This window comes from Mytilus galloprovincialis, chromosome 2 (genome assembly GCF_965363235.1).
Source record: "Mytilus galloprovincialis chromosome 2, xbMytGall1.hap1.1, whole genome shotgun sequence".
Classification (NCBI taxonomy): Eukaryota; Metazoa; Mollusca; class Bivalvia; order Mytilida; family Mytilidae; genus Mytilus; species Mytilus galloprovincialis.
The window spans coordinates 98,256,858-98,269,888 of record NC_134839.1 but is presented as its reverse complement, the minus strand read 5'-3'; the positions used below and the strand labels follow the sequence as shown (position 1 = coordinate 98,269,888).

Sequence of the window (13,031 nt, the reverse complement as noted above, 5' to 3'; positions counted from 1 at the left end):
AGAAGTAGAGCTGGCTGAAATTGAATGCAAGTTGCATGAAAAAGAGGAGTTATTAGAGATACAGAAAAATCAGTTGTTGGAAGAAATCAAACAGAATTACAGTTCTGACCGAATCTCTGACACGTCAAAACATTTATCTTCCTCTTTTGAAAGCTCTGATTTCTCATTTGAAGGAGCTAGATCAAAAGCTTCAAGCAGACCTCCTCACCTACATACGTCTTCACATTCAGGTTCAAAATCGAAGACAACAACACCTCGGTCACGGTATAGACAGCAGGGAAATGTCAACAGATTAGAAATAATGCTTAGTGATGTGGAAAAAGAACATGCCGAAGCAATCAGTTATTTGAAAGAAAAATTGCATCCTTCAGAACAAATGTTAGAGAGTCATCAGGGCTATAAGCCAAAAAAGCTTTGATCCAAATTTATCATCTTGTTTGCCTTATATTCAGAATATCAATGAATTTAAATTTTGCTTTTGTTTGCTTTACCAAACAGCCAAAATACTAGAAATTTTTTTTTTTTTGTAAAATTGTGAGCTGTATCTTGTTATACTTTTGTACAATTTATGAAACTTTCAAAATTATAAAACTTTGATCTTCTTGGAAGAAATAAAATTAGAAAAATTACAGTAATTGCCTATTAGATCTATGCTTGTATAATTATCCAATGTACACAATTTTGTTTTTTGGCTGTTTAAACTTAGGTTGAGATATTTATTCTATTATGCTATGACCATGCATGTAATTTTACCTCCCTATGGTGTCAGTATTAAGGCAGTTTCATTCAAATCATACACAAAGATAAAAAATAAAGCAATATTTTAATTATAAATACAATTTCCAAGACAAATATCATAGAATTATTGACAACATTTTATATTTATTATTGATTTTTTTATTGTATTTTTTTGACTGAAATTGCCATGCTCCGTTTGTTATTACCATGAACAAAATGTACTCATTATTAAACAGTTTTTAGAAGAATCAAATTTAATACATGTATATTGTTAAGTTGACCAATAAGAATCATGTTTTGTATGTTTAGTTTCTGTTTTTTTTTTTATATTCACACATATTCTGAAGCATCTAAATTTTGGGAGCACAAAAACTTGAATATTTGTTATAATATTTCTTTGAAAACATTGGCTTTATGCAATGTTGCATGTAGCATTTCACAGTTTACATAGCACTATGATAATTTTATGGTTTCATTGATTTTGAAGATATTTAAAAGAAAATATAAAATTCATTCTGTGGCAAAGGTTGTCATGCAAATATTCCACTGAAAGAATAAAATTGTTTGGGGAGTTCAAAGATCTCAATTAGTAGATGTTACAGCTACTGGTGACTTCTCAATAAGTCTTATTGTCATGTACAAGAAATACACAGATTTTTTTGGGTATGATGTTTGTCAGCATTTTAAAGTTTCACGTTGGAAGATATAGATATATATTTCCATAGAAGACAGGATTTCTTTATTTTATACTGTTGAGATTGTCCTTTTTTTGATTAATTTCCTTTGACTAATCCTGATGAAATTTTAATATGTAATTCTAAATTTTGTCATTATTGTTTTTTTCAAAACTTAAAGTGTAAAAGATTTTTTTTTGAAGTGTCTGATAAAATGTAATCTTCAGTTTGCTTTAGACCAAATTACTGACTTTGTTCCTCGACAACAAATCCCTATTAAAGTTAAGGATTTTGTCTTCTGCAATTTTGTAGTTACCTTGATGACTAGCTAGTTCAGGTATTCAATTGGATGCCTTAAAGTTGATCATTTTTATTAGGTTTGGATTTTCAAATAATTTAGACCTCAAGCATCACTGAACAGTCATTAATTGTCAAAATGAAGTCCAATTTTACATGTTAAAAAAAATTTCATTACAGGGTTAAGGAATTAAGTTATCAAACATTTGACTTTTCCCATGATATTTTGACCAATTGTAAGAATTTTGCATGATGTGGTGTTTGATGAAGGAAAGTAGGGACCTGTGTTTCCTCGACTGTCTGAAATTTAAATATATAATGATATGAATGGTTAGTGTTTGAGTTGATATTTTAATTGGTTAGTGTTTAAGTTTGGGATATTTAGTTAGTTTCTGAATGGAATCAAAGACATTTTCATAATGTCTGAGTTGCGGATATCTTATATTTAAACTGTTTATAATATCTGTGTGCCATATTAATGCCTCTCATCTGTTCTCAGGTTGCTTGATCTGTTTTTGGTTTGTAGTTACTTCTGTCAAACATTGATTGATGAAATATTTAAAATATTACCACCATGCTGTTCAAATCTTTGACATTTATTTGATATTACTGGTGACTAAGCTTCCATTAACAGAATACCTGTTTTGTTTTCCACTGATTGAATGATGTCAATTTTGTCTGGGAAAATCAGATGCATGCTATAAGGAAGTAGCCAAAAAGGTGTAACATAACACTACAGGGAGATAACTCTTTAAAATCAGCTTAACGTTTTAATAATGTTCTACTGTTAAGGAAATATGAAGCTTCTCAATTATTGAAATAAGTTTTTGTCAAACTGCTTTATTTCCAATGATATTTTTTTGATAAAATGTGTGGTTCAAGTTTTTTTTAAATCTTCATATTTTTATACGACCGCAAAATTTGAAAAATTTTTCGTCCTATATTGCTATCACGTTGGAGTCGTCGTCTGCGTCGTCGTCGTCGTCGTCGTCGGCGTCGTCGTCGTCCGAATACTTTTAGTTTTCGCACTCTAACTTTAGTAAAAGTGAATAGAAATCTATGAAATTTTAACACAAGGTTTATGACCACAAAAGGAAGGTTGGGATTGATTTTGGGAGTTTTAGTCCCAACATTTTAGGAATTAGGGGCCAAAAAGGGCCCAAATAAGCATTTTCTTGGTTTTCGCACTATAACTTTAGTTTAAGTAAATAGAAATCTATGAAATTTTGACATAAGGTTTATGACCACAAAAGAAAGGTTGGGATTGATTTTGGGAGTTTTGGTTCCAACAGTTTAGGAATTAGGGGCCAAAAAAGGGCCCAAATAAGCATTATTCTTGGTTTTCGCACAATAACTTTAGTTTAAGTAAATAGAAATCAATGAAATTCAAACACAATGTTTATGACCACAAAAGGAAGGTTGGTATTGATTTTGGGAGTTAAGGTCCCAACAGTTTAGGAATTAGGGGCCAAAAAGGGACCCAAATAAGCATTTTTTTTGGTTTTCGCACCATAACTTTAGTATAAGTAAATAGAAATCTATGAAATTTAAACACAAGGTTTATGACCATAAAAGGAAGGTTGGTATTGATTTTGGGAGTTTTGGTCCCAACAGTTTAGGAATAAAGGGCCCGTTTTAAAATTGGTTTACATTAACGTCCAAAGGGTCCAAAATTAAACTAAGTTTGATTTTAACAAAAATTGAATTATTGGGCCTCTGTGATATGCTGAATCTAAACATGTACTTAGATTTTTGATTATGGGCCCAGTTTTCAAGTTGGTCCAAATCAGGATCCAAAATTATTATATTAAGTATTGTGCAATAGCAAGAAATTTTCAATTGCACAGTATTCAGCAATAGCAAGAAATCTTCAATTGCACAGTATTGTGCAATAGCAAGAAATCTTCAATTGCACAGTATTGTGCAAGAGCAAATATTTTCAATTGCACAGTATTCCACAATAGCAAGAAATATCTAATTGCACAATATTGTGCAATAGCAAGAAATTCCAATTGGATTTCAATTGGAGTTATCTTTCTTTGTCCAGAATAGTAGTTGAATCAACTTAAATCATTGTTTTATACAATATAAAATGTATATTCACTTTTACTACCAACTGATAGATTAAAACAATCTTTACCATTCAGTGATAACAAGCACTTTTTTTACATTTTAATATTTTATGATGTATTTAAATGAGTAGTTATTGTTGCAAACTTCATTAGAAATTTGAATTGAGATCAGTTTTGAAATAAGGGAAAGGGGGATGTGAAAAAAAAATTGGAGGGTCAATTTTTTTCATTTCAGATTTCATAAATAAAAAGAAAATTTCTTCAAACATTTTTTTGAGAGGATTAATATTCAACAGCATAGTGAATTGCTCAAAGGCAAACATTTTTTTTTAAGTTCATTAGACCACATTCATTCTGTGTCAGAAACCTATGCTGTGTCAACTATTTAATCACAATCCAAATTTAGAGCTGAATCCAGCTTGAATGTTGTGTCCATACTTGCCCCAACCGTTCAGGGTTCAACCTCTGCGGTCGTATAAAGCTGCGCCCTGCGGAGCATCTGGTTGTCAAATGGTCAAAGATAATATTTTGTCAAAATTTTATTAAAATAAAACGAGACAAAATTAATTTTTGTCAAAATGTTTGGTACCACCTTTAATTAGGATGAGTTATTATCTGTCCCTGGTAGTGTTAGATATGCCCTCACGGCCCTTCATCTTAATACATAAGTGTATATATACATTCTGAAAAAGCTATTCCTACAAACAAACAAAAACTTGTACAAAATATAAAACCAAGAAATCCATAAGAATTATAGTATAATAGAGGTCTCAATAAAGTTTTTATGATCAGGGTAGAAATTATAAACGTGAACATTATATAGTCAAGGGTTAGTGGTAACAATTTGACTGTCATCTGTTAACTAATATGAAAGTCATTATGAAGGTATAAAGTTGATTATAAGAGGGATTAAGTATTTGGATAGGCTTTTTAGTATTTTATTAACATATTATATAAATGGCTTTGTTTATATACATTACTAGTCTAGGATTTTGATGTATTTTAATTGATGCAATTCTACAAAATATGCAGAGCAGTTGTTATGTTTTATGATAATGTGATATATATTTATTTTTTTTAATTAAAACTTTTTAAACAACTATATGTCTTACATAATTTTGCATTAAATCCATCATCATTTATCATTTTCATTATTAGACATTTTCAGACATCTTTACATTTAGGTCAGCATTTTTATACCTAACAGAAAACACAATGCATTTATATGTATCAAAAATACAAATGATATTGCTTTATTCAGATTTTACACTGCTATCTTGTGATTTGATAATGATCAGATCAATCTAACTTGCAGAAACCTTTTGATAGTGATGACTATATTTATCCACCTTCAGATATGCATTTCCTCAAGATTATGTTATAACAAAAACAAAATAGAAAAGTGTCTGAGAAGGCTAGGTCATACAGGCTTGATCTTTTACATTTTCTTCTGATTTTGCTATAAATAAGTATGAAAAGAAAAAAAAAGCAGTTATAAATATCAAGATCATAGGGTGAAATAATGATTTTTTAAGCCATTTCATTATCATAAAACTTTACAATTCTAATTGAGGGTTAGTAAAAGCTGCATCAGAAAGTTGTTCCTTTTCTAGTTTCTGTTTTCCTGAGAATTCTTTGGGTTTAATGTGATACAATGTACAGATATGCGAATGGATAGAATGTTCCAGTTTCCTAAAGTTTATATGTAGTTATTTTCAAGGTATATTTAAGATTGACACATGTTCATCTTACTTTGACCTTATTTTCATTGTTCAACAATCATTAAGAATTTTTCTAAGATAGAGAAAGCACAGTTTGCCATTCATTTGACAGCTCTTTCCTTGTTTTATGGTAATGTTTGATCATCAGTTGAAATAAGATATATATGTTCTCAATACAATATTTAAAAGGTGTAAATATCAATATGAAATGATGTAGGTTATATGTCAATGAGGCAGCAACCCAATGACAAATATACTATAAATATTATTATAAAGCTCAAGCTATCAAGGGATGAAAGACCTGTATACTTCATACCATATACAAAGAGAGGTTATGTTAGAGTTTCTGTCTACCATATGACCATTGTTCTTTGTCCTTAACCTCACCATTAGTTTTCTTGTCATATGAATTTCTCACTTATTATGACTAATGGGATAATTATATTTAGTATATGGGATCCTTACAATGAAATGTTTTTGTGGTCAAGTATATATCTTGGATTCTATCAACAGTAGTTTAACTATATTTGGTGTATGAAATGATTGTAAGGTGTTAATGTCCGGCTGACAGGTTTCATCTGTCCTTGACCTCATTTTCAATGGTTTATTGGTCAATGTTTTCATGGATAAGTCCTTTTCTCCTATTCTCCTACTAATAGGTTAACTATATTTGGTGTGCATGCCTGTATGCAAGGTTCATCTGACCTTGTCCTCATTTTCATGGTTCAAAAGTCAGCTTACGTTTTCCTGATTCTACATGTATAATCAAGGAGTTAACTATAAAATGAAGTAAAGAGAATGATTTTTTGAATGTCTGTCTATCCTCATTTTCACAGTTTATCAGTGAGTAAAGAAAAAGTCATTTTTTGTCTTGTCTGCAACGAAAGTCACATAATGCGAAAAGAAAAAGTCATTTTTTGTCTTGTCTGCAACGAAAGTCACATAATGCGAAAAGAAAAAGTTATTTTTTGTCTTGTCTGCAACGAAAGTCACATAATGCGAAACAAAGGGATTACAATTCAGCTACAGCAGCCGCAAAGTTCGTGTTAATTATTTGTATTAATTTTATAGGTTATAATATTTGTATTTTGTCCTTGACCATAATTTTCATGGTTCAGCTACTGGTGAAATATGTATTTCTCTCTCATAAGCATAGGATAACTATATTTGGTTTCTTAGTTCCTTGCAATGTCTACATGTCTGTCATTTGATCTTTAAATGATTTCAGAGGTCATTTGAACATGTTGCTTATTAGCTCAGTTTCTATTCCTATTAGTAGCACCTAGCTATACTATTTCACAGAAATTAGCATCTTATTGGTTCTTTGATTCACCCTTGGATAAAGATTGCATCAGTATGTCTGATGGATATATGTACTTTAGCAATATATTACACACAAATTTTCAAAATCAATTATGCAAGCCAGACATTTTTACATGTCCACTCTCGTAATTGTTACAGGGTTCAGTCTGACATTAAATCATAATTCTTTCTTTAAACTACCTAAGAAAAATAATAATTACATGTCCTAGTAAAATCAACTTAACTAGTAAAGGACAAGCAGATTAATATTTGAAAGCATTTTGTGTATTACAAATTAATATTTTCTGGATCAATGGTTAAAGCACCTTTATAATGGTTATTTAACAAGTTTACTTATTTTGATTATAAGTGAGTTTAAACACATGAATAAGTAAAGTAAATAAACAAAGTTATAGTCCATTTCAAACAAATAAAATTTAAAGTACTTGCAGAAAAGTATTCATAACTGAGCAGTATTTGGTAAAAGAATGTATGGAACTTTGTATGAACATTATATTTAGAATGCTGAATAAAAAATTTTGGCAAAATGAAATTTAAATTTTGTGACGTTTATAATTTTAGAGATTCAAGCATGAAAAAATATATAAAATATTATAAAGTTTGTAAATGCCACATGTATAATGTTTTAGATCACCTGCCCACATTAAACCAAACTTGGCCTAAATCATCCTTAGGGTATCTAGTTTGAAAAATATATATGATGACCCCTCCAAACAACCAAGATGGCCACCATGGCTAAAAATAGAAAATGGGGGAGGGGCTGAAAAAATGCAGTGAAGTTTAGCTTTTATCCCTGAATGGAAAGCATTCAAAACAAATCTGACATGGTGTTAAAACATTCATGAGGTCATTACGGGTCAAGATCTATCTGCCCTGAAATGCTTTCTATAATGCACCAGACAACCAGTTATGTGATTGCTACCCCTGAATTGCATGTTAAAGTATTGGTTTATTATTTGAAACCCAATATTTGCATTATACTATAAAAATTACACTTACAGTAGAGACATATCTTTGTGTCAATATTTTAATGCCCGCCATAATGGAGGGGCATTAAATTTTACTCTTGTCCGTTTCTTCATACGTACCTATATATCTATATATGTATGTACATCCCGTGCGTCCCAAAGTTGGTTTCCATTGTCTAACTTTAGTTTGCCTCAACCAAATGTTATGAAACTTATACATAATGCTTTTCATCACAAAAACACATATCAATTTTAGTTTTGGTGGCATCAATTTAACTGAGAGTTATGCCCCTTTTCAAATGGAAAAATTGTTGAATTTTTGGTTTCCATTTCTTTACTTTAGTTTGCCTCAACCAAATATTATAAAACTGATATTTATTGTTTATTACCATATAATACAGATTAAGTTTGAATTTTGGTGGTGTGACTTCAACGGTTCTAGAGTTATGCCCTTTTACAAATTACTGAAGTTTTCGTTTCTGTTCTATTAACTTTAATTTGCCTCAACCAAATGTTATGAAACTCATACACAATGTTGATTACCACATAATACAGATGAAGATTGAATTTTGGTGCTGTTACTTTAACTGTTTTAGAGTTATGCCCTTTTACAAATGGAAAAATTGCTGAATTTTTTGTTTCCGTTCTCTAAATATAGTTTTGCTTCAACTTATGTTATGAATACTTATTACCATAAAACTCAAATCATGTGCAGGTTTGGGTTACATCACTCTGATTGTTCTAGAGTTTTGCCCCTTATAACTTTATATGATATACAAGTGGGGGCATCACCTCACATTGTCCCATGGACACATTCCCCATTTATTTTGTTATACAATGTAATGTGTATCCTTTGTTGTTTAAATGATGAATATACCCAAAAACCTCTTCTTCTAATCTTCTTTTATTAAGTGCCAGGCAATTAATAAAAATTTGAAAATGTGGCAGAAAAAAAACACAGACCAAACCACTGTACTTCAAAGTTACCCTCATCCTGAGTAAGAAATGGTAGGTCTTTCATTTCTGCAGGTCTGGTTATTAGAGAAATATCCATAAAAATTTTGGTAAGAAAGATAGGAATAACAGAGTTATCTCCCCTTAACTATGAATTTTTAGTGCATTTCAACCAAGTAATATCTTGAATTACCAGAAAGGTGAAAGGAAGTGAATGTTATATTAATGCACCATTATACATTCTAAACTGAAAATTGATGTAAAGCTGAGTGGGTTTTTGTTTGTCATGTTTTTCATTTTTAGTTTGAACTGCAATTTCTTGTGCGCAGTATATGTAATATTTAGCATTATACATAAATTTCCTATAACTAGAAAATCCCAATGCTGTCTTTGAAATTATGAGAAATACTATTAGATATTGTATGTAAATAAAAGATGTCATTAACTGGCTTATTTAGCGTCTGGTTTTGTGGTAACCAATTATTGGGTAATATTAGGAATAAAAATGTTAAAAGATTATATACAATTACCATGTAGGTTAGTTGTATACTATTTAAATGGTACCCTTTAAGGTTGAGTTGGTGTAATTGATTATAAATAATCTTTTAGAATTAATTAAATTCCGGCAATGCTAAACTAGAAAGATTTGAAATCAGATTATGATTTATACAACAGTCAAACCAGGGGCGTAGCTAGGTATTCAGTCAACTGTAGGCACCAATCGGCAGGGGGTGCAGGTCCAGGACTCTGGTAGGGGGTTCAGGGGGCCAAAGCCCCCGACGGAAAACGGTTTTCAGCGTTTTACTGCAAAATTTTATGTACAAAAATATTAAATTAAATTTACTAATTATTTAATCATGATAATTATAATATACATGATGAAAAGTTCGAAGAGTTATGAATAATGTACCATAACATCTGACTGGTGAATTAAATAACGCAGTACAATCCGTAACATAAAAAAAAAATTACAATTATATGCATTGCCCAGCGTAGATCAGAGTATTCCTTTAATTAAGCATTACACCCTGTTTGGTATTATCATATCTATTCCGTTCTGATTGATATATACGTTTAAATTAATTAATAGTACAGCATTGACGATTCTTCATTTAAAAAAAAATAGGCACGTAAACACTGATACTATTATATAATAGAACTATCCTTTTGGCTAGACATCAACCATCAATCTTTTGAATCTTAAACCTTCACCCTAGCCACACAAACACATATACAGACAAAGTTGATGCCTAACAAAATTCAAGAAATTCGTATGTCTTTATATCCTCTACTGTAAATAAAAATTCCTACCTGCTTAGGAATTTTGAATAATTGTGACCATTACACGCAGATTTGAGAGAACTCAAAATTACTGGAAGCCAGTTGATTGATTGATTTTTTTACATCCAGTGTCAAATATTTATGCAAGTTCAGGACCGTTGAAAAAATTTACAATAAAAACAACTTGGAGCTAGGTCCTGTAATAGATGTTGTTCAGGACGAAGGTCTGGAAATTTAAAAATGCCATGCATTGGAATAGGAGCAGAAATTTTGCCTTTCAGTAGACCAACTACTAACTTCTCAAAAAGTTACATTCTCTCTACAACTATACATGTGACTGCGTATTTATACACCATGCACAGCCAAACCAGAGACATATATGTCTCTATATGTCTCTGGCTAAACTGACGACCAACATTGTTAAGTCGGGTGAAGACAAAGTGGAAAGCTAGTTGAAAACTTACAACAACTAATTAAAAAACGCATTTCTCTAAGTTGAGGTTCATTCAAGTTTTTGCTGATAGAAGTGAAATGATCTGAACCAAAGTATAGTTTATAGTTTCTATAATATAAGGTAAAATCGTAAAAACATTCACTTCTATCCAATATTCCATTCACTAAGGACGAGAGACTAGTGTACACATGACATTCGATAATTAGAGAGTTTTGACAACTTCCCCGGCTTTCATCTACAGATAACGTTGTTTGTTATTTTTTTTCAATAAAAAAAATATTTGTGAAAAAATTATGTGTAGGCACGTGCCTAAAGTGCCTAACGGCAGCTACGCCCCTGCAAACCTTAAAATATTGGTGGACTTATATATTAATATTCATTTTTCCTTAAAGTAGATAATTTGTGCAGAAGTTCTTGTAGATTTTTATTTTTAGAATTTCCATATCAGGCTGATTAAAAAATTTCAATTATAGATAAAGTCTGTCAACCAACAGATCATTAATCTTCTGTTTTCGCGGTGACCTTCATTTCTTTAGTCAATATGTTCACATTGAGGAGTATTGAATTTGTTGTCTGTGTTTTTGTATATTGTGGAGTTTGGCTCTAAAAAAAGAAAAAAAGATTTCCACCAATATAATTTCATTGAAACGAAATAAAAGTACTTTTGCTTATCTTTGTCAAAAAAAAGTATTTATCCCAAAAAAGTTGACTATATGAAATATAAAAGACTTTCACTTTTGTTTCATCATCTTACCATTTCAGCTTTAAAACTTTAGAAATTTAGAGACATCTATTTAATTATTTAACCCTTGTAGATGTTTCACTGAAAGACCTTTGAAAATATATGATGTATAAGATATTAAAAAAGATACAAGATTTGACATAACTAATACTTTTGATATACCAATTCCTAAATGAACCACTGGAAATCATTCAGAATTCTTAAAATATAGATCAATGAAGATGATTTTCCTGTACTAATTGTCTGATTCAGCATGACAAGTTTACCTGTTCACTTACCTGTAAACTATTGATTTCACTGTAAACAAACTAATGAGAAATAAACTATAGACATTTATGGAGGGAATCAGTTCCTGTCAACACATGCTTGCCATGTATCAAAAATCATTGCTTCTTTATACTTTTTTATTCCTGTCCCTTTAAACTCAGGTCCTTTTAGAGATGTATTGTCTTGAAAAGGATTTTGTAAAATTTCTGGCCTTTTAATTTTGCTTTTTCGCTTGATTGACATATTTTGTATAACGATAGAGTTAACAATGTGACAATACCATATAATTGGTTTTGGTGTTTACATATATAAATATGATATAGGTATTCCTTTTACCATGTGTATTGTCCCATAGAGTTAAATAGTGTCAGATGTCAGAGAGACCAGAGATTCCAAAAATGGTCTTCACAATTACTGCTGTATAACTTCACAATTGAAATTTTTCGGATTATTTTTCGCTAATTAAATATTTGATTAGGAATAGACATTTGTGAGAGTCAATAATGGACAGGTGCATATAGGAAGGAAAATGAAATAAGTGGATAAAAATAGGAATGGTAATATTCTGTCCTGGAAAATGGAGAATAATGGAGAGGAAAATGTTTACCCTGGTAACCATGGTGATCTTAGGGAACAGGTAAGACCAGAAAGAACACCTGAATTATTAATCTTATTAGCAGTTAATCAGCAAATACAATGCAAATAGTATATTCTGTGTACTGTGAATTATATATTGGTCAATAAGTGTTTAAAAGGATTGCCCTACTGTTAATGTGAAAGTACAAAATTGTGTAAGGGGGATTCCAGAGTTTTACTTTTATGTCTGTTAGGGTATATACCAGCAAGGAGTAGAATAGAGGTGTTGATATGCTCTGCTCTTGAAGCAAAACAAAAATCAATCTACAAAATATAGTTCAAGTTTTGTTGACAGACTTTATATATAATTGCATTTTTATCATTTAATAAATGCATACATGTAGGTGTATGTTTTATGATAAGGACCATATATCTTAAATCTACTTGTGGGTTAATATTAAAACAAACAATATAGTTGTAGAAGTGAAGTGTGTCCCTTCCTCTTCTGTGAATAGAATATAGGAGGTAGATATGGAATGTAGACAAAATGATGGAAACAAGATAATCTAAACATAGTGTTTGTTTAATTTTATGAATTTTGAATTTAGATATCTACCTAGTATTGAAAGGAGTTTGTGCTTATGATTGAATGTTATCTTTTATAGTTCTTGTAAAATATTTTATGTGATTTAAGGTGTACCCAATGTGTTATGAGTAAGCAGTTTTTTGGACATGTGTAGCTTTCTTTAAAAATATTTTTCTCAAACTTGCTGTAATACAATGTCAATGGTTCGAGTCTATCATTGAAGCATTTTACTTGAGGTCTATATACAGTTTAGAACTTAATATTGAAAACAGTTTTACCTGTCTTAAAGATCAAAGTTATACTAGGTATAATTTTGCAAATTGTTCCTTTTTGCAATACGGTGTATTAGCAAAAGTATTATATATGTCATCAAAATTT

The 13,031-nt window shown here is 30.5% G+C and overlaps 1 protein-coding gene across 10 annotated transcripts in view; it reads left to right on the top strand.

The window, feature by feature from the left end:
- Positions 1-13,031, top strand: part of LOC143065044 (uncharacterized) — a 132,238-nt gene that overhangs the window by 27,751 nt on the left and 91,456 nt on the right. The window contains exon 1 of one of the 10 annotated variants that reach the window (XM_076238349.1): positions 11,757-12,128. The exons of the other annotated variants lie outside the window; for them this stretch is intronic. Within the exon in view, the coding sequence (XP_076094464.1) occupies positions 12,069-12,128 (60 nt within the window). The 5' untranslated portion in view covers positions 11,757-12,068. Of the gene's footprint in view, positions 1-11,756; positions 12,129-13,031 lie in introns of those variants that run through there. 10 annotated transcript variants of the gene reach the window in all.